The sequence below is a fragment of the Drosophila mauritiana genome, chromosome 2R (assembly GCF_004382145.1).
Source record: "Drosophila mauritiana strain mau12 chromosome 2R, ASM438214v1, whole genome shotgun sequence".
In the NCBI taxonomy this organism is placed as follows: domain Eukaryota; kingdom Metazoa; phylum Arthropoda; class Insecta; order Diptera; family Drosophilidae; genus Drosophila; species Drosophila mauritiana.
Window position 1 is genome coordinate 22,139,436 of NC_046668.1, and position 19,994 is coordinate 22,159,429.

At 48.8% G+C, this 19,994-nt stretch overlaps 9 protein-coding genes across 11 annotated transcripts; 3 read left to right on the top strand and 6 right to left on the bottom strand.

The window, feature by feature from the left end:
• Positions 1–1,916: 1,916 nt before the first annotated feature.
• LOC117137370 lies at positions 1,917–2,621 on the top strand. The gene is made up of 2 exons (XM_033298773.1): positions 1,917–2,352; positions 2,407–2,621. Exons 1-2 carry the CDS (start codon positions 2,202–2,204, stop codon positions 2,598–2,600), a joined length of 345 nt encoding a protein of 114 aa, XP_033154664.1. The 5' UTR covers positions 1,917–2,201; the 3' UTR covers positions 2,601–2,621.
• A 1-nt stretch (position 2,622) lies between these two features.
• Positions 2,623–4,450, bottom strand: LOC117137369 (inactive peptidyl-prolyl cis-trans isomerase shutdown). The gene is made up of 3 exons (XM_033298772.1): positions 4,302–4,450; positions 3,483–4,227; positions 2,623–3,408 (listed from the first exon to the last, which is right to left on the bottom strand). Exons 1-3 carry the CDS (start codon positions 4,358–4,360, stop codon positions 2,851–2,853), a joined length of 1,362 nt encoding a protein of 453 aa, XP_033154663.1. The 5' UTR covers positions 4,361–4,450; the 3' UTR covers positions 2,623–2,850.
• Positions 4,451–4,666: 216 nt separating this feature from the next.
• On the bottom strand, positions 4,667–5,934 carry LOC117136786 (synaptosomal-associated protein 29). The gene is made up of 2 exons (XM_033297842.1): positions 5,564–5,934; positions 4,667–5,494 (listed from the first exon to the last, which is right to left on the bottom strand). Exons 1-2 carry the CDS (start codon positions 5,829–5,831, stop codon positions 4,908–4,910), a joined length of 855 nt encoding a protein of 284 aa, XP_033153733.1. The 5' UTR covers positions 5,832–5,934; the 3' UTR covers positions 4,667–4,907.
• Positions 5,935–6,152: 218 nt separating this feature from the next.
• On the top strand, positions 6,153–8,092 carry LOC117136785 (thioredoxin-related transmembrane protein 1). Of its 2 annotated transcripts, none has more exons than XM_033297840.1 (4): positions 6,153–6,493; positions 6,697–6,858; positions 6,916–7,090; positions 7,257–8,092. In XM_033297840.1, the coding sequence occupies exons 1-4, from the start codon at positions 6,321–6,323 to the stop codon at positions 7,734–7,736; spliced, it is 990 nt and encodes a 329-aa protein (XP_033153731.1). In that variant the 5' UTR covers positions 6,153–6,320; the 3' UTR covers positions 7,737–8,092. The 2 variants fall into 2 exon arrangements, with proteins under 2 accessions (XP_033153731.1, XP_033153732.1); XM_033297841.1 differs by having other exon boundaries at positions 6,154–6,493; positions 7,278–8,092.
• Positions 8,093–8,318: 226 nt separating this feature from the next.
• On the bottom strand, positions 8,319–12,217 carry LOC117136583 (U4/U6.U5 small nuclear ribonucleoprotein 27 kDa protein). Its single transcript, XM_033297556.1, has 3 exons — positions 12,074–12,217; positions 11,713–12,009; positions 8,319–9,904 (listed from the first exon to the last, which is right to left on the bottom strand). Exons 2-3 carry the CDS (start codon positions 11,952–11,954, stop codon positions 9,571–9,573), a joined length of 576 nt encoding a protein of 191 aa, XP_033153447.1. The 5' UTR covers positions 11,955–12,009; positions 12,074–12,217; the 3' UTR covers positions 8,319–9,570.
• Positions 10,388–11,536, bottom strand: LOC117136582 (eukaryotic translation initiation factor 6). Its single transcript, XM_033297555.1, has one exon. The coding sequence runs from the start codon at positions 11,215–11,217 to the stop codon at positions 10,480–10,482; it is 738 nt and encodes a 245-aa protein (XP_033153446.1). The 5' UTR covers positions 11,218–11,536; the 3' UTR covers positions 10,388–10,479.
• Positions 12,218–12,694: 477 nt separating the features above from the next.
• Positions 12,695–14,379, top strand: LOC117136437 (protein 60A). The gene has a single exon (XM_033297352.1). It carries the CDS (start codon positions 12,899–12,901, stop codon positions 14,264–14,266), a length of 1,368 nt encoding a protein of 455 aa, XP_033153243.1. The 5' UTR covers positions 12,695–12,898; the 3' UTR covers positions 14,267–14,379.
• A 41-nt stretch (positions 14,380–14,420) lies between these two features.
• On the bottom strand, positions 14,421–19,932 carry LOC117136436 (benign gonial cell neoplasm protein). 2 transcript variants are annotated; one of them, XM_033297350.1, is made up of 5 exons: positions 18,238–19,932; positions 16,585–16,938; positions 15,568–16,533; positions 14,825–15,506; positions 14,421–14,769 (listed from the first exon to the last, which is right to left on the bottom strand). In XM_033297350.1, the coding sequence occupies exons 1-5, from the start codon at positions 19,730–19,732 to the stop codon at positions 14,634–14,636; spliced, it is 3,633 nt and encodes a 1,210-aa protein (XP_033153241.1). In that variant the 5' UTR covers positions 19,733–19,932; the 3' UTR covers positions 14,421–14,633. The 2 variants fall into 2 exon arrangements, with proteins under 2 accessions (XP_033153241.1, XP_033153242.1); XM_033297351.1 differs by lacking the exon at positions 18,238–19,932 and adding an exon at positions 17,064–17,144.
• Positions 17,011–17,990, bottom strand: LOC117136438 (partner of Y14 and mago). Its single transcript, XM_033297353.1, has one exon. It carries the CDS (start codon positions 17,942–17,944, stop codon positions 17,330–17,332), a length of 615 nt encoding a protein of 204 aa, XP_033153244.1. The 5' UTR covers positions 17,945–17,990; the 3' UTR covers positions 17,011–17,329.
• Positions 19,933–19,994: the final 62 nt, after the last annotated feature.

Below are 19,994 nucleotides of genomic sequence, written 5' to 3' on the forward strand. Positions count from 1 at the left end.
TTTTAGTATTATTTAAAACAATCAAGTGAGCTAAATTATTTATGCAAGTTTCTCTGTTTCAAGGCGACTAATTTGCCGAGTGAACTTATGTGGCGTATGGAAATAAGCCATCGATGTTGCATGTTTGTTAGTTGAACTGGATGTGTACCTGTAAAATGAAAACCGAAACGTAGCCTAAGCGGAATTATCAAGTAAATATGTATATGTAGTTAAGAAATTATGTACCGGCTGTTCGAAAGATATAACGATAAATATGTATTAGCACATGTAATGCCGCAATTTGCTCAAACTTAACTTAGGTCGCAAGTGAATACACAGAAACACAAACTGTCAATTCAGACAAGGTATTTATAGTTTTAAAGTAAAACAAATTACCCAATCGGCACATGACGTAGTGAAGTAAGCGGAGTTTACTTTAAACATTGAACAGAGGAGCTTCAAATTTTATATGAAACTTTGAGATGTCAACGGATTAAGTAATCGTGTTTTAAAATAAAACCCGAAGAGCTAGGCAAGTAATCAAATTGCAACTCATATCCCTGAAAACCGAATGCAACCGAAATAAGACCCATCAACCCGAAAACCCACCAGTTACATACATGATCAACAATAATAATATTCGATGTATGCATTTTAAGCGATTACATAGTTAAGAGTAGATAAAGTCAGAAAGATAAAGAAGCATTCACATTATTTTTCAAAAGTTCTGTTATTCAAAATCAAAAGCGAGCAGGGTTATGTAATCAGAAATGTTATGTTGAGGCGGAGTTGAATGCCTGCACAGAAAATCAAAAGTAACAGCCTGCGCCGATTCGAAAAAACACAATCCGTGGGCTAACTACACACACACAATATCTTACTAAAATAGATGTATAACATTTTGCTGTTCTGGTAATCAAAAAATATATGTTATATCAAATTAAAAGTGTAAGCAAATATGACACGTACGAGTATTCCACAGATGCCAATAACTAAACGAGTAATCATAACAAGTATGGTAAAATGTAACATTAAGCCAGGAAAACAATATTCATGAATAAATATTTATGGGTTTTAACAGTCCGTTTTCTCGTATTTCATTTCACAAAAAAGGTGTGGAGGGAAACAAGGATGATAGTTATCTCGCGGATTTATAACCGATTCGAGCACCGAAGGCTAATCCCCACCATTCCTCACTCTGCCTTCTCCTCATGCATAATCGGAATTAACTACAAATACATTAATCCGGCCAAATAGAGGGGCATTTCCTACTTTCTATTCTACGAGTAGATTCGATGACCGTGCTCTCGCCTGAAAGGGCGCGACTCTCAACGCAGAGTGCCATGGACGCTCTTTCATACGCGCTGTCTAAATTTCAGTTCAAGCGAGAATCTTTTACTGGTTCAGAACCGGTTTGGCCTGGTTCAAGTGGAGGCATTTTTAGCCGCGGCGCGCACCCTGCGTGGCGCAGAGCGTAGAGCGTGCGACTACAAATCCCAACTGACGGGGCTCAAAACCACCTCTGAACATTTTTTTTTATAACTAATAACCTTTTGATAACTTTTCTGTCGTTTAATTTTATTTAAAAGATGAAAAAAGTAATTATTGAATAGTCTATTTTCTGTTTGGATTATACTTTGTACAATTTTTAATGTGTTATAAACGGAATAAAGGCGGTGAAAATGGGGTTTCCAATTCATTTTCCATGCATATTTAGACACGGCAAACAGAAACTTCATTTTATGAAAACAATCCACTTGATGAACAATATAAACGCTAAAATGATGCTGAAAAAAACTATTATTTTAGTCTTACTGGCTGCCCTTCTGGACAAATCTGGTGCAACACGACTCGACGGCTACAAATGGTGCACGGTGGTCAAAAATGGAGTCTGTGTGAATTAAACACTTTATAAATATTAAATAAAATATGTCCCCTCAAAACAAATTGAATTATTCTATTCATTTTCATGTAGTGTACAGTGCAGTGGAAAAATTCTTTTGAATTGCAGTTACAATCTTGTAAAAACACATTTACATTCATCAGAGCGGCACAACTGTTTTTTAATCTATTGCGAAACTGAACAATTCCAAGCTTTGAATTAGGAACTAGCTGCTAGCCATAGACAGTCGTTTAACTAAAAAGGTTTGGAGGTGATCAAAAAACTGGTCCAACCAGGACTTCTTTTGGTTTAAGTGAATAAAAAAACTTTCTTCGAGAAAATGGCAGATACGAAATCCCAAGCGGAAACATTTATTCAAAACATCCTGGGCATTGATGATGGAAAAGCAAGCTTAGGTGCGGGCGAACTACCTATGGCCAGGAGTTTTTTCTGTCCGCTCCTGCTGCTTATTCTTTGGATAGTCTCCTTAAGTGCGGATGTGAGTTGCTCTTAGCCCAAATCCTCTAACTTTCTCATTTTCTTAGGCATTTTGGGTTGTATATGCGTGTGCTGCAAATTTGTGAAATCGGAATCATTTACGAGCTACGACTCCGACAGCTTTGAGCTGCAGGAGGTTCATATCGTGGAGCCCACACTTGGACATGTCAAAGGATGTGCGTGCCTGGAGTGCCTGCATCGCCAGTTGTCCAAGGAGTTCGAGCAAAGCAATGGAAAGTAAATTAAATAGTACCTGAGCATTATGTAGTTGCCGTACATTGCTTTTATTGTAGTTTGTAACAACTTAAGGTTTACGTTGCTCTAGATAACAAAAAACGTTGACATTAGTCTGATCTTACGATATTCACGTTGCTAATATCGAAATAACTAAAGATACTGCTCTTCTAGAACTGGGAACTTAATTACCTTCATGTTTGGTAAGGTTTGTTTCCTTTTTTGGAATAAGCTATGAATTATGAAATACTGGGAGCTCAAGCGAACTTGACATCCGGCTTAGACAATGTCAGAACATCCTCTTGGATCGGAGACAAAATTAGCTTCAGGTTGTGTTTCTTGGCCAATTTGCAAGTCGTGTCGAACTGAGCGTTCGAATAAGATTTACGTGAAAAGCTCACTTGTTGATTTGAAGTGTTCTTGAACCGCCTAATCAAATCTTCCATTTTGTCATTGAAATCCTTTTCCTTTGCCTCCTTCTCCAGCTGAGCAGGAGTTTTGCGGACGTCTGACTTTGAGTTATTTAACGAGAGGGCACGTGCCCATATATCGCGACTGGCCTCCTCATACTTGCTGATTCTCTTGTTCATGCTGATAATCTCATCGCTGATCTCCTTGTTCTCCGGCTGCTTGGCCTGCGCCTGCAGGTAAGCGTTGCGGGCCAAGTCGTACTCGCCCAGAGCGGCCAGGGCGCGTCCCTCCTGGAAGAGCGCCTTGCAAGACGGATTGCCCAGGGTCAGGTGCCGTAAGGCCTTCATCATGATGCAGGCGCGCTTCGGCTTGTCCATCTTGTTGTAAACGATCATCAGGTTTTGCTGAGAAGGAAAAATGGAATCAACTGCTTAGTCGAGAACGCTATCTCTGCAAGCTCTTCTAGTTGGCCACTTACGTTCAGGGTAATAAGCAGTTCAGTTTGCTTGCGCTCCTCCTCGTCATTGGCCAATCGGCAGTAGTTCAGTGAGCTAACCGCCCGTTCGAAGGCAGTTGCCGCACTCCGATAGCGACCACGCTTCACTGAGTCCTTGCCATGTAGGTGCAAGTCCACAGCCTTGGGATAGACCACATAAAACTTGTCGCGGTCTTCTTGGGGGATAGCGTCGATGCCCTTCGCATCTCCTATGAGCGAGTAGTCAATTACCTCCACCTTAAAGAGCGCATCCGCCTTGGGCTTGATCCGCGGAGGGCAACCGAGTTCTCCGAAGAGCAGCTTGTAGGAGATAATGAACTCGGCCTGCTCGTAAGGGCGCATGCTGCGCACGGCGGCCTCCAGGCCTTCAACCACCGTTCCCTGGCCAGTTTCAAACTCGAATTTGGTGCCCCGCAGCAGGGAGGAGTCGAAGGGAGTAGTCTCTCCCTCCCAGTAGCCACTGTACCGAACCGAGACCCTAGCCTTGTTCGGCACCGCCTCCCGATCCACGTGACCAGTGCGAGTGATCCGCTTGTAAATGTTTTCGTCGATCTCGGTCATCAGCGCACGCAGTTCGTCGAAGGAATATGTCCACGGGGAACGTAGCTCCTCACCGTCCACATCCAGCGCATCCTCGTAGTCGCTGTCGCTGTCAAGACCCAGATCCCTGGCATGGTTCGGGTGCGAATTGTCGACCTCGAACTCAACGCCCTTTTTCACGAGATCCCTGCAGAAGGAGTTGCAAGTTCGTGACTACAACCACGTGCTTTTGAGTGACTTTAATATGTAACTAGTACTCACGAATAGGACAAGGGATTTTTGAGCAACTGTGGGGTGTACGATTCGAAGTTTTCCCCCATTATCGCCAAAATTTACAGATTATTTACGGAACGAACTCCGGAATTCGCTGATTTGGCGCTATTCTTTTGGATGCGTCGTAGAAAAGAGCTTTCCAGTGATGGTATCAACTGGCCTTCGATTGTTCGGTAACTTTAGCAATATCGATTGGTCCTTTTGTCCGGAAGTTATCGAATTCAAATTAAATTGCCTAAACAAAGACTTATATATCTTTATTTAGAGACATTCCAGAAGGCGCGAGCTTTGCAACTCGAGATATCTTTCGAAAATGTATAATGTATTCCAACCCTAGGCCAGATAGCTTTACATGCTTATATATATGAATTTTTATTTAAAACTGAACACTTATCGCTCTCCAACTACGAGCACTCCATTGAGAGAATTGTTTTGGTGTGTGTAACAATAAAAAACTAGGAAACATAATGAGGAATGCATTCTTAATGGCCTTGAGTAGTGCTCACCGTGCGATATGGTATGGCTATGATTTGTATATTAAGGGAGGGCTATTCTAAGCAATGATCAATACAATAGTAAGCGAATGCTCGCCGTTCACTTCTTCAGCAGCTTGCTCATGTCCTTGTTCTGCTTGTGGATCTTCAAGTCGACATCCTCGATTTTGTAGTTCATGTTATCCAGCAATTCGTTTTGCGACTCAATTTCGCCACCCAGATCGGTGGCCAGCATCTTCAGCACCGACAGGTTGCTGCACATCTCCTCCAGATTGGAATCGATCTGGGCCTGGAAGGGATTGGCCGCCTGCCGCTGGGGTTGGTAGGTGCTGCTGGGATCACCACGCAGCTGGCTAACCGGATGATTGTCGTAACGCTCCGCTGGTGAAAGCGGAGCCGAGGGGCTAGCACCGCCACAGGCACCCAGGTTAATGTTGCTATTGGCCTCCTGGGAGGACTGACTGCCCGTGGGCGAACCAGTCGCTGTGGGTGGTTGGTCCCTGTTGCCCGAGAGGTAGTTCTTGAGGCCGCCGAAGACACTCTTCAGGCCAGTCAGATGTCGCTGGCTGAAGCGCAGCGTGGAGCTGATCTCGTCCAGCTGATGTGATGTCTTCTCCAGTTGCTCCCGCTGCTTAGCCAGCTCCACGGCCGTCGCCTTGCCCACCTCCTGGGTTTCGTAGAGCAGACCTGCAGGTTGTAGGAGATAGATGTATCAATAACGCCCCTTAATTGGCTGGCAATTGACCCCTTGATTACCCAAGCTCTTGTTGGTGGAGTCCAGAGTTCGCTGCTCAATCGCCCTTCGTTTCTCAGCATACGCCAGTCGCTGCGCGGCCACCGATGGCGACGAGGTTATCTCCTCCTCGTCATCGTCATCCATCTCGAAAGGATTGGTGCTCCTCTGCTGCGGCACCTTGGCTGCTCCCGTCCGTTTGTTCTGCAGGAATAGGTCGTCGTCCACGTCCTCGAATCTGTCCACGTCATCGAAGTGATCGTGCACTGGCTGCAGGTAGTTATGGGCCATTTCTTGAGGCGAGGGAAACTTCCAAAATGTCGAATTTTGTTGTGTTTTCGTAAACTTTTATTTTCTTTGTTGTTGTCTGAAGTTATCGATTGCAATAGCGAAGGTACGAATGTAGTAGTTTTATGCAGGTCATTCGACTTATAAAAATATTATAAATTATTATAATTTAAATGATTTCGAAGATACGATTAAAATTAAATTTGTGTGTAAGAAAACTTTAAGTGTGATCTAATAAATGAAAAAATCGTATAATGAGCCAATACCGACTGAATCCCCCAACCGATGATCTAGCGGGGAAAAAGCGGCTTGCCATCTCTGACGGATATCGAACCAGCACTTCTGTCAATTTTCCAGCAGGCGTCGCAGTTTCTATAACTTTTTGGAACTGACCAAGACGGAAGCTTTAGTTTAATTTAAGAAACTGTCGTAGCTGAACGTCACAGGTTTCAGGACACGAATCGGCGGAGCAAAGCACCCGAACATCACCACATGCATAGCACATCGCACTTTGTGGCCGCGACATGCGCGGCGCTGCTTCTGCTGGCGGCGACGGCGCAGTCGGCGGCAGCAGCGCAGTCAGGACTGCAGCCAGGTGGCAAGTTAATCGAGTTGGACGAGGACAACTGGCACCTGATGCTCCAGGGCGAATGGATGATCGAGTTGTGAGTGCGAAAGGGTGGCTCTGAGTAGTCCCTACCCACATGAAACCTCGCTGCCCCTGACGTAACGTAAAGGGGCGTGGTGCGCCGGCTTTCTCCAGCCGGCAAGCTGCTTCTTTCGTTCTTTAAAATACCAGACATTCCTTTGCGGCGACGATGACTCATCGGCAGCTGTGCTTAACATATGTTTCTCCCTGCATTCACAGCTTTGCTCCATGGTGCCCGGCCTGCAAGAACCTGGCTCCCACCTGGGAGCGGTTTGCCCGCGTGGCCAAGGATGTCCAGGTGCAGGTGGCCAAGATCGACGTGACAACCTCGCCCTCACTCAGTGGACGCTTCTTTGTCACCGCCCTGCCCACCATTTACCAGTGAGACTTTTAACCCATGAAATACACATCGTCGTAATCCACGTCAATCATTTCCAGCGTAAAAGATGGCGAGTTCCGGCAGTATCGTGGAGCCCGTGATGGCGACGCCCTCCTCTACTTCGTGAAGAAGCAGCAGTGGCAGAGCATCGAACCGCTGTCCGCCTGGAAGAAGCCCGACACCACCCACATGTCCGTGCTGTCCTACTTCTTCAAGCTGTCGCACACCCTGAAGGTACGTTCACCTAGCCCATTATCGCATCGGTTCACTGCATGAGACATAAGCGGAAGCTTATCAGCGGGTTGATCCCGGTGACCCAACAAAGATTGCCGCCCATCACTCATTACTCTGGTCTTTGCTCTCTGCTGTTGTCTTGTATGTTGGGTTCATGTACTAATAGCACACGCAAAAACTCTTTAAGGACTTCAACGGACGCCTGCAGGAGGAATACGGACTGCCCACGTGGGGCTCCTACGCCCTCTTCGCCATCGCCACCATCTTCGTGGGCGCTGCCCTGGGGCTGCTGCTCGTGTGCCTTGTGGACTTTGTCTACCCGCCCAAGAAGTCTCAGCGCCAGAGCTTCTCCGAGTCCCAGGACAATCTGACCGAGGGCCTGGAGGATTTGGCAACCGAGGAGATCGAGGATGATGGCGAAGCCGAGGAGAACGATGACGAGCAACGCGATAGCGACGAGGAAGAGCCGGAGGACGACGACGAGGAAGAGGACAGCGAGGAGCAGGCGGGCGATCTGGCCACTAAAGAGAAGGAGGCCGACAGCGAGCCGGAGAAGGAAGAGAAGCCGGAGCCCAAGCAGGCCGGCGATGCTGCGCCCGAGAAGACGGAGCAGGTGCGCAAGCGCAAGCCCCGCAAAGGCGATTAGGTGCAGTGGGGTCCCTGCGGATCTTCAGCCTTAGCGATCATCAGAAGCGGCAACAAAAAGACTAACACACTGAATCGAGAGAAACACAACCTCTTACCCAAGCATCATTCGAGCGGACAGATTCCGTCTGCTTTGCCTTCGCGCACAAAACCGATTGTTTCCCCTCCTCCTAATCCTAGCCGGAAAACGGCGCCCCATGTATTTCATAATAATGTAAAGCAAAATTGCAATCCATTTAGCGATAGCAAGCGTAACAATAACTAAATGTAACTTTAGTCGTATTCTTTTACCTTTTGCCAAGCATTGTATTTTGTGTTCAACTTGATTTCCACACAATTCATTTCTCTTAAGCATTTCATTTGTAATTGTACTTCAATCGCAAATTGTATTAAATTTTCGTATTACACAATAATAAAAACAAAACAATTTAAGCTGGTTTTGTTTACTTTGCGCTTCTGAATATGTTGGATTCCGGAAGAAATTTCACATATGCACGTATTATGTATATTAGAAGTGAAAAACCCATCTGTTTCATTCGAACTCTTTAGAATCATAGTTAGCACCACATAAACAACATAAACATTAATGGTTTTACAAATTTATTATCAGTTTATTGTAGGAGAATATGAAATAAGACAAAATCCCTGCAATTTCGTGTGTGTAAAACTACAAATAATTGTTATAAGATGTGTGTGGGTGGTGCTGGTCCAAAAGGTTCAAATTTTCCAATACATGTGGCTGTTTTCCAAACGCAAAGAAATGGGTAACTGAAACTGTGGCTTAAAATAGTTAGCTCGTCGAGGCGTACAAATATTCATGCCTACTATCTTATAAAAGAGTACAAAAGAGTGATTATACAAATATCTGTAATCTGTATCAAACGTGATTCATCTTCAGCGTTGCTTGCCTGATCTGTTGGCACTTGTGATTGAAATCGGAATTAACTGGATTAATTACAACATTTTGATTGTTCAACAAATAATAGTTCTTTCAACAAATTGCTATGGCTATTGTTGGGTTCGTTCCGGGGGTTGCGGGGTAAGGTACTTGTGGTGTGTGTGTATATATAATTTCTATATTTAAATATATATTTGATATATATTGTTTGGTTGTAAAACTTGTACTATTGCAGCGTATGGAGGAAGTTTGTTGGGAGGTCTTTTCAGTTGCGGTTGGGGATCAGGATCGGGATGGGGATCTGGATGCGGATCTGGATGTGGATAGTGCGTTTCGGGCTGTGGTAAGTTTTCAAATACTTTAAGTAATTGTCTGTGTGTGAGTTTGGAAATTTTGCTGTTGTGAATTTGGGTTTCTCAGGCTGGCTTCAGTTAATTCGTTCGTATGCGTACAAAATGGCGAGATGTCAACAAAAACATTGTTAATTACTTTGAAATATTCAAAAAGCAATCGTCGTGCGTCGTCGACTGCAGCTGAAAGCAGATTCGCCATCCGAGAACGGCTGGGATGGCTGGCTTTCAGCCCCAGACTTTTGTTGTAAAATTAACCTGGCGGCCAACTCTATAACAAAGGCGCACTTCAGGCTTAGACTACTAAATAACTAATTGAGGTATGTGTGTGGCGAGGCTGTCCTCGTGCTGAACTAGCTGGGTGCGTGGAAATTTGGATGGGCCAAAAGCTGGCTGAATTTCGTAAACCGGTCTATTGCATAAAATTGCAGGTCTTCGTCCGCCGCCCATTTTGCCCATTGGGCACGGACAAGTAAAAAAGCGTAGCAAACTAGTTGGGCAACGGTAAAGGATGTGGCTGCTGCGATGGCGATGGCGTTGGCAATGGCAATTGCAAGGACAACGCCAACGGCTGCTGCTAGGCACTGCTATGCCACGAAATCGAGCGGCCGGTTGAAGCCACCCTTGCGATTCATGTACTGGCGGTACTTTCGCTTGAGGATTACATGCACTTCTCCGACATCGTTGCCCTCGACCTTCCTGTTCTTGGTGGTGTCGAACGTGCAGAATCCCATTGTCTTCAGCATCTCGACCTCTTCCGGCGATTTACCCTCCAGGTCCGCCTCGTTGATCTTGGGCCGGTCGGCAGCTGTGGCCGCCGCATTGTTCCTCGTCGTCCTTCGCGACGTCGATGGTCCGGAGCTGCTGTTGCCGCCGCTGCTTCCGCCGCCGCCTCCTCCTCCGGCGACCCTCGACCGCGATCTGCAAACCATGAATGTGTGTGCATCGTGAGTGGTGAGTGTTCTATAGATTTCGTTTGAGTGACAGGACCGGCCAGTTGATTGCATTCGAATTGCAACGAGCCTGGGAAATAACTGGGGCGACCTTGGGCATTGTGCACCCGATTGTGCAATATGAAGTTTTAATTACGCGAAATGCGACACTTCGCAACCGGTCGGTTGGCTTCATTAAAGATCTTATTTACGCCTAGAGTTTGGCGATCATCGGGACCTAAAATAACCGGCTTGAGGTGATAATTGTATATGCAAATGCCCAGGAATTTCATTCTAAGATTTAAAATAAAGCTCGAGATCCCTATTAAAATATAAAAACTACACTTCCTTCAATAATCCGCCTTCTGAATCCATTTATATACCTAACTGAGAATACCTAAACTATTCCTCTAGCTTATCTCCCAGCAACTTCTATTGGAAAATAGCTAATTGATGCTTGCAGCTCCCAGACTTTGTTTTTGTTTCGTTTTTTGTATTTCTTAAATGAAATGTAGAAGATAACAGATAATCCTTATATCAAGTAGAAAGTGCGAACAGTTTCGCTTAGGACATGTCCTCGATGAGGGCCGCACGCAGCTTGGTCGTTACTGTGGCGGGCTGTGCCTGGTTTAGCTTGAAGACGCTCTCGATCACCGAGATCTCTGTGGCCGTGGTGTTCATGCCCACGAAGGAGATCCAGTCGTTGACCACCATGCCGGCGGCGAGCACTTCGCTGCCCCGGTTCACTGTTCCGGCCACGAGGGGAACCTGCAGCAGGGACGACAGCTCGTCCTGGTCCTGAATGCTCGTCTTGGGATGCACCATGCCACCCTGGTTGCTCAGCACGGCGTAAGAGCCCACCAGTGAGTTGTCGGCGATGGTCTGGCGGAAGACCTCCACCTTGAGCACATCTGCAATGATTTCCTCGGTCTCCTTGTCCAGATCCGGGTGCACCAGGGCTACATAGTCATTGCAGGCGATAACGTTGCCCAACGCGGACAGGCGCTCCTCCACACGATAAATCTTCACGGCGTCCGGCAGGCTGTTACGCAGGTGCTGCAGCTCCTCGTCGGTGGTGGAGTTGGGCACCAGCAGGCCGTTGCGGTTGCCCACGGTGAGGCGGCCGATGATCCGGCAGCCGCCCACATTCGCGTGCACCACCGGGATGGTCTCGGCCAGCTCCGCCTCGAAGGCGCTGTAGAAGGTCTCGGATCCGCCGATGGCCACCAGGCAGTATGTGTTGGTTAGTTTGGTGAAGACGCCGATATCGTCGTTGTTCTCGAATTGAACGCGTAGAGCCATTTTCTCTGTATTTACGTGGATTCTCTTTTCCTGCTGGTTGCTCTCTTTTCGGATTTACTGGCCTGACTGAGCCTGCTGCCGGATGAGTTTTGGATTTTGTTTATATGTCCGGAAATCAATTTAAATGTCGTGATGAAATTCGCACAATTTCGCTTCACGTGGTAATTTTTTGATGTTGGGACGCCAGAGCTGCATAGCCATCGATTGCCTGCCTATCGAAGTGCGGGTCTATCGATACTCGTCGGTAAATAAACAAGTTCTGAACGGAGATTTCGGGGGTTTGAGGGGCCAATTGTCCCCTGTGGAGGAATGTGTTCCTAAATCTACACAAGCACTCCCTAAGCCTATCCTAAACTTATAGATATTAGTTCCTATTAAAACCCCATTTCACGTTTATCCAGCACGCCCCTGAACTGTGACCCACATCCCCGATTTTAGTGACTAGTTTTATACTTATCGTGGTTGGCATTTGGTACACTACACTTTGTTATTCACCTAGATCGCCGACTCCGCGCACGGTCGCGCTCCCGTTCCCGCTCCCGATCTCGGCTGCGACTGCGGTCGCGATCCCGTTCCCGGTCGCGGCGACCGGCGCCTCCAGATCCGGATCCTCCGGCGGGCGCTACTCCGATGGCCTCCCGCTCCCGGGAACGGCGCTCCCTGCGCTTCTTCCGCTCGGATCGCTCCTTCTCGCGTCTCCTGTGCGCCGGCGAGGCGGGACTACGGCTGCGGCCCATGGCTCCGTTTCGGTCTCTGCTTGTGTGGCGGTATGAGTAATTGATGATGGTTTGCCTGCAGTGGATTTGAGTGGATGTTAGACTATGAGCTCCCACTGCACCGCACGCATCCCGCTCACCGTTGCGCTAGGCTGTGTCTAGCATTATTTGGGCGACACCGGCGGTGGGTAAAAACGCGCTAACTTAAAACTAAAACCAAATAAACAACGCGCGTTATCTCGCCGCGACGCCGAAACGGAATGAGGAATGCAGAATGCGGATGAAGATGCGAGGGATGCGATGCAAGGGCAAAACACGTCCACCTATCGGATATCGATTGATGGTCGATAAAAATCTATCCTATGTATGCGATATACCGATTATTTAAATCAATCTTTTGAATATGAATTATGTACATATTTCAAATTATATGTAACTTAATATTTTGTAATTTGTAAAAATTTTGTAATAGCATTACCTATATTATATTTCAACTTAAGCCCGAACTGTGATAAATTTAATAAGTGCATAATGACAAATCCTTTGATCTATAAATAGTTTGAAAATACATATAAAAATATTACGAACCCAGCAAATATAAACCCTTTATTTTTAACATTTCCGCAGTTTACTCTTTTCTATAAAAACCGTTAAACTACATATTTGCACACGATCGCATCTGAAATGAACTACTATGTTGGATCTTCTAGTTCGATCTTCAAGACCGATTCATTTTCCAAGACGCGGGACTGCCAACTCCCGCGAAATAGAAAGAAAATGCATCTTGAAGATTAAGATACACACAACAATCCGTAAGTGCGTCAGAATTTTCAGAACCCGCGGTTCGCTGGAACTCTCGAAATAAACAACTAAATGCCACTGTACATCTGAAGCTATCGCAAGTGGATAGCGCAGTAGATATAGAAAAACAGCGATCGCAACCGATCCGTCCGGAACACGATATAATGTCGGGACTGCGAAACACCTCGGAGGCCGTTGCAGTGCTCGCTTCCCTGGGACTCGGAATGGTTCTGCTCATGTTCGTGGCTACCACGCCGCCGGCCGTTGAGGCCACCCAGTCGGGAATTTACATAGACAACGGCAAGGACCAGACGATCATGCACCGGGTGCTGAGCGAGGACGACAAGCTGGACGTCTCGTACGAGATCCTCGAGTTCCTGGGCATCGCCGAACGGCCGACGCACCTGAGCAGCCACCAGTTATCGCTGAGGAAGTCGGCTCCCAAGTTCCTGCTGGACGTCTACCACCGCATCACGGCGGAGGAGGGTCTCAGCGATCAGGATGAGGACGACGCCTACGAACATGGCCATCGGTCTAGGAGAAGCGCCGACCTCGAGGAGGAAGAGGGCGAGCAGCAGAAGAACTTCATCACCGACCTGGACAAGCGGGCCATCGACGAGAGCGACATCATCATGACCTTCCTGAACAAGCGCCACCACAACGTGGACGAACTGCGTCACGAGCACGGCCGGCGACTGTGGTTCGACGTCTCCAATGTGCCCAACGACAACTACCTGGTGATGGCCGAGCTGCGCATCTACCAGAACGCCAACGAGGGCAAGTGGCTGACCGCCAACAGGGAGTTCACCATCACGGTCTACGCCATTGGCACCGGCACGCTGGGCCAGCACACCATGGAGGCGCTGTCCTCGGTGAACACCACCGGGGACTACGTGGGCTGGTTGGAGCTCAACGTGACCGAGGGCCTGCACGAGTGGCTGGTCAAGTCGAAGGACAATCATGGCATCTACATTGGAGCACACGCTGTCAACCGACCCGACCGCGAGGTGAAACTGGACGACATTGGGCTGATCCACCGCAAGGTGGACGACGAGTTCCAGCCCTTCATGATCGGCTTCTTCCGCGGACCGGAGCTGATCAAGGCGACGGCCCATAGCAGCCACCACAGGAGCAAGCGAAGCGCCAGCCATCCCCGCAAGCGCAAGAAGTCGGTGTCGCCCAACAACGTGCCGCTGCTGGAACCCATGGAGAGCACGCGCAGCTGCCAGATGCAGACCCTGTACATAGACTTCAAGGATCTGGGCTGGCACGACTGGATCATCGCCCCAGAGGGCTACGGCGCCTTCTACTGCAGCGGCGAGTGCAATTTCCCGCTCAACGCGCACATGAACGCCACGAACCATGCGATCGTCCAGACCCTGGTCCACCTGCTGGAGCCCAAGAAGGTGCCCAAGCCCTGCTGCGCTCCGACCAGGCTGGGAGCACTACCCGTTCTGTATCACCTGAACGACGAGAATGTGAACCTGAAAAAGTATAGAAACATGATTGTGAAATCCTGCGGGTGCCATTGAATTCAATTTACCACTTAGGCTAAGCACTATAAAGCATTTCTGTGTAGATGTCCATCTCTGTACTAATCTCGAATATTTTTATACAAAAATATACAGCGCTGTACCTAACTGAAGTTTGCCTCTTGAGGAGTTTCATTTGTGGCTAGTTATCCGATTTGCGTATTAAAAGATACTTCTTTATTGTCTCACATCTACCATGATTGGGATGCACATTTCAAATATTTTTAAACAACGATGCAATATGGTACTAGAAGTACGTATTTTGATTCTGGTTAGCTCTCATTTAAAATTAACAGTCACTCCACAGCAATAAAAGGCACAATCAAGTCCTACTTGGTTCGGCACGCTTCTTCGGAGGAAGCAGGCTTTATCGCTTGTGAATCCAGTGGTGGCGGAAGGCGAACAGTTCCATAATCAAGTTGCCGACACGCTTGTCAATGAGCGCCGACATCAGGCGGCCATCAAACACTGGTGTCTGCACATTCAACGACACACACGCATCTCTGAAAGGAAGCCACATTAGACTGGAGTATTCTCCGCAATTGGGATTGCACTTACAAAATTTCAAACACCGGAATGTTGTTTCGGAAGTATTCCTGCAGCATAAACACACCATTGACGAATTTTGCTCGACTAATGCTGAGCATCATATCGGGATCCTTTCTATACAGGATCACAAAGATGTTTCGGTTGGGCGTAGCGATGGGCCTGACAAACTTGCCGAGGACACTTTCAATGAAGGCTGGCGTGTACCTGCTGTGGAACTCCTCGCAGTTGCCGCCTGCGTAGAGCACGAAGAACTGCCTCTCGATGAAGTGCGAACTGAGATGATGGGGTTTCGGCAGCATGTTCTCCTCCACTTCCCTAGCCCAACTGAAGTTGGCGTTAACGGACAGGAGGTACAAGGATGGCAGCTGGGGAGTGGGTAGAAAGGTTATGGGCGGAGGCTTGAAGAAGCCCACGAACCCATCCTCACTCTCGAAGATCTTCGATAGCGTATCAGTCAGCAAGGTGAATTGCGAAACTGGCTCGGAGTCGCGGCGCCACATGTCCAGCTCGCCGCAGTGCTTCAGCAGTTCGTGGTACATTTTAAAGAAGTAATAGCGCGTGCGCATCACCATCTCCGCAGTAGCCTTGGACATAACCATCCAGATCCATTCGTCTATAAAGACGTTCACGTTGCGATCGGTCAAACTCATTTCACTGTCGCAGATCGGCGAGAGGCGAATCCGTGGATGTCCTAATTAATACAAAATGAATGATCACCAGAATGATATAACATGAAATTCATTCGAGCTTACCCGAGAACATGGCAACAGCCAGAGGAACGACCAGGGTGGCGTACACAATGTGGCTCTTCTGCCTGTTGCACACAATCCACGGTGTGCGGAAGCTCTGAGCCGAAATATTCAGTGGCTCCAAGAAATCGCGGAGCACGGTGTTCGGGTGCATGGAAATGTTCCCGGAGAAGGCCGACTTTAGGGAACTCTTCCTAGTGTCCACGGCATAGATGTTGGGGTACATTCCGCCCGTGAGGGCCGCCTTAACCATATGCCAATTGCAGGACATCTGGTTGAGATTGTTCATGGACAGCTTACCTCGGCTGTGGATCAAATTGGCTGCCCGCAACGAGTTCACGATCTCGGAACGAATGGAGGTGAGCTGCTCCATCAGACCATTCAGCACGAATTCATACTCATCCTTAAGGTATAACGGCGGAGTCCTGTTGTGCATTCGGTTTTGCCACTCCTTGTACAAGCGCACGAAGATGAAGTGATCGGAAAACTGATTGTCGGACAGGTAGGTCCGCTCTTTCTTGATGCTGTTCTGGATGTAGATGGTGAACCTGTCCCACAAGCTGTCGATGTCCTCGGTAAACGGAATGCCCAACGGGTCCGCCGTCGACAGAGAGCTGACAATCGTGAGAATTGGATCCAGGCAGCGCAGCAGGATGCCGAAGATCAGCATGCGGCCGAGTTGGCAGGAAACCGGGATGTCCATCAGGCGGCAGCCCAGCCAGGTCACATCCTCGGCCTCATCGAGCACGTCTATTTTCTTAAGGAACTGCACGGCATGGTGCACGTTGATCAGCGGTGGCGGTGAGATGGTAGTACCTAGATATTCGCTTATAATCGTATTGGGCGAGAGTAGCTTCACCGCCAGGCAGATCTTGTCCAGTTGCATAGTCTGCAGGCTTGGCGGACTGGTCTCGCCAAGCCCTTCGTAGGCCTCCTTGTTTATCAGACGGAAGCATTGTACATCCCCTTCTACGAAAAACGTGCATCAGTTAGTGTAAGCTATGTATGACGAGTACTTACTATTGGGCTGAAGGATTTGCTCCCTTCGTAGAAGGGCGTCCTTGGCCACCCATTCGAAGCGATCATCGCCGCTGCAGCTCGTGATATCGTAAACATTGTTCAGCCGGCAGGCGGTGTCTATTTGGTACTTGAACGGCACCTTCAGGCATAGCGATTCGATTATATCCGTGGCCAGAACCACCTTCACGGTCTCATCGTTGGCGTTGACCAACGCCTGGAGGTAGTCATTCCTCATGTTGTCGTACAGCAGGAATATGGAGCACTCCTGCAGGCTGCCAGTGAGGCAGTGGCTCAGGATCATGTAGTTCAGCTTGACAATGTGGTAGTACGTGGGCAAAATGATGAGGATGTTGCCTGAAAATAGGAAAAGGTAGTAGTCTTTCTCTCATTCTTTCCACATGGAGGTTATTGATAAAGAGCAGCCTGTGAGCGTTCGCTTCAAATGGGTTTAATTTATTAAATCTGATTTACAAAGTTACCTATACATAAATAAACGCAGCGATTCTCCATTCGTATAAACTAGGTTTCAAGACAGACACACATTACTAAAATAGATCGATATTACTAAATGGCTTGACATCTTCGGCTAAAACTAATATAACTATTCAACAGACATAGGCATGTGTGTGTTCTTTCGTGCAGAGGCGGCGCGACTTCTGGTCGGTGATTTGTTCACGAGGTGAGAGGATATACTCGTAGCAGTATCTGAGTTGACTGGTGCTGGAGCTGGAGCTGGAGCAGTGGGCTATGAGCGCGGCGTGCTCTCCAAGTCCTTTATCTGGCGCAGGATCTCCGACTTCTTTTTCACCTTGTCCAGCTGGTCCTTGTCCAGCTTCTTCTGCTCGCCGGCCTGGATCCTGCTCTCGATCTGTTCGATTTCCCGGATTTTCTTGCGCAGCTTCTTCAACTGCTTGGCAGGGTCCACCACCTCCTGGGGGGCGTCCAGTTTCAGGGTGTCCTCCATCGCCTTGGATATCGAGTTGATGTCCCGGCTGCCAGAGGGCTGCTGTTGCTGCTGCTGACTGACTTTGGGTGGCGGACACGTGCTGGGCGGCATAACCAGGACGCCGGGCGCAGGCGCCTTTGGCTGCCTGCCGGATTCCTTCTCCTGCTTCTTGGCCCTGGTGCGCTCCTGCTTCTCACGCTCCTTCTTGGACTCGGCGGCCACCAGGGGACACATGCCAGGCGGCACTCCGGCCTGGCGCTGCGCCACGAACTGCTTGCCCTTGCTCTCGTAGAGCGGCACCTCCTCCTGCGGCACGTAGCCGTCCTTGACGCGCCGCGCCTTGCGCCAGGTGCCATCCGGCCGCTTGGTGGCCGGGATGAACTTGCCCTCGCTGCTCTGTAGGTACGTGCTCATCTTGCTGCTTCTATAAAAAACAATGCCCACTCGCCAGGCGATACTAATCGATAGCTTTGCCATTGCGGGTGGAACTTTTTGCGCGGCGAGATCGAATTTTAGCGCGATTAATCGCAATCGAGCTTGCAGAATCAGTTACTCAGCCGTTCCAACGCGCACTTTTTGAATCGTAGTTTGAATGAATGCTAAACACTTCCTTTCTCGCCAAGATAACCCTTACTACCCATTCAAACCATTTTCGACCCTAATAACTCACTAAATATGCTCTACAAGCTATGAAAAAGCACACTCACCTGGCGAATACTCCGGTTTGGTGCGCAGCAGATACATGATGTCGATGATAAGATCGTAGTCGACGAAATCCGGCTTGGCACTCTTCACCACATAGCCGTGCAGACTGTAGCTGTTCAGGACATCGATGCACTCGTGGTTGCCGTTCATGGCCGCCAGGGATATGGCGTTCTGCTGGAACAGGTCCACGATGTAGGGATCAGCGCCCAAGAAGAGCAGCAGGCGCAGATGATTGGCCTTGTTCAGCTCGGAGGCGATGTGCACCGCCGTTTTGCCGGTAATCGAGTGACGGTAGTTTACGGGAGCCAGGTCGTAGTTTACGGCGTACAGGAAGGGACGTAGGGCGGCGTCCGTGCCCAACTCTCCGTAGGCCTGCAGGCACTTGTCCATCTGCTCGTTGCGCGGATTAATGGCGCGAAAAGCCTCCGGAATCTCCTTGTAGATGTCCGGACTCTTGTGGATGCCGGCCAGGGCAATGCAGCTGTGCAGGTCATTCAAGTAGGAGACGCGGGGTGCGACCTCCGGTTGCTTAATCATATTTAGGTCCAATCCCTCGCCAAAGAAGTCGGTGAACTTCTTGGGGTTTTCCATTTGCGACAGCAGCACCACCCTCAGGTTCTGATGGCTACCTAGCGCCATGCGGATCTCGCTCAGCAGGATGTCGGTGTAGGGATCATGCAGGTGGACATCGTTCACCACCAGGTGACTGATGTTGCGGAGCTGCTGGTTGGCCAGCGAGCGCAAAAAGTACTGGGCCGTCGAGTAAATGATAACAGTGCTGGAGCTAACGGCGCTGAAGTACGGCAACTGGATGCCCACCGTCTCGCCCAGCTGCTCGCCGAAGAAGTTGGCCATTCGCTGGCTGTTGTAGGTGGCCAGAATGCCCTGCCGCTCGATGCACATGATCTTGACGTTGGACTTCTTGTTCCGGCAGTCGTCCAGAATGATCAGGGGCAGGAACACGGACTTGTCCCAGCAGAGCGCGGCGTTATAGATGATCACCCGATTGGCGTACAATGACTGCAAGATCTCGTCGCTCAGCGAGTGACCCAGAAAAGTAGTCAGGAAATTCAGCTGCGCCTCCGTCCAGAAGCGCAGGTTAGGAGGACGTATGGCAGGCAGCGGCAGATGCAGTGACGGCAGGTTCGATGCATTGGCCTTCATGGAGACCAGGTCCGCGTATAGCTCCAAATCCTCCTTGCCCATCAAGGACTTCCTGCTCAGCAGCGTAAACATGTTCAGCGTGGCGCCCGAGGACAAAACCAGCGCCTTGGGCTCCTCCAGGTAGTGGCGACATGCCTGCTTGTACACCTTCACGCAGCTATTCCCGTTGACATGGACCACTTGCGATCGCAGCCCCAAGGAGCGGGCGTTGTTGGCGAAGGCTTCGTGCTCGCTGGTGCGGAATGTGCAAGGGAACTGCTGGCAGCAGCGCCGGCCCGCCAAGAAGTAGAGCAGTTGCTGCGGAATATACTTGTCCTGGATGATGTGGTTCATTTCGGCGAAGATTCAAACAGAAGAAACAGAACAGAAAATCAAGCGAAGTGCGCCGCACTGCGCGCGTCGAATGCAAGTTCCGTTATTGCCACCGTCGTGAAAATAGAAAAATGGCGGAATGGAACGCAGTGCTGTATTTTTGCTGGCGCGAAGCTTGGTCATTAAGGGCATTCCTTGCATATACTCAAACAAATGTGGAAAATTTAAAAAAAGGTGTTATTACAAACTGAAGTATGAAACATACTTTGTTATTTTCAGAGAA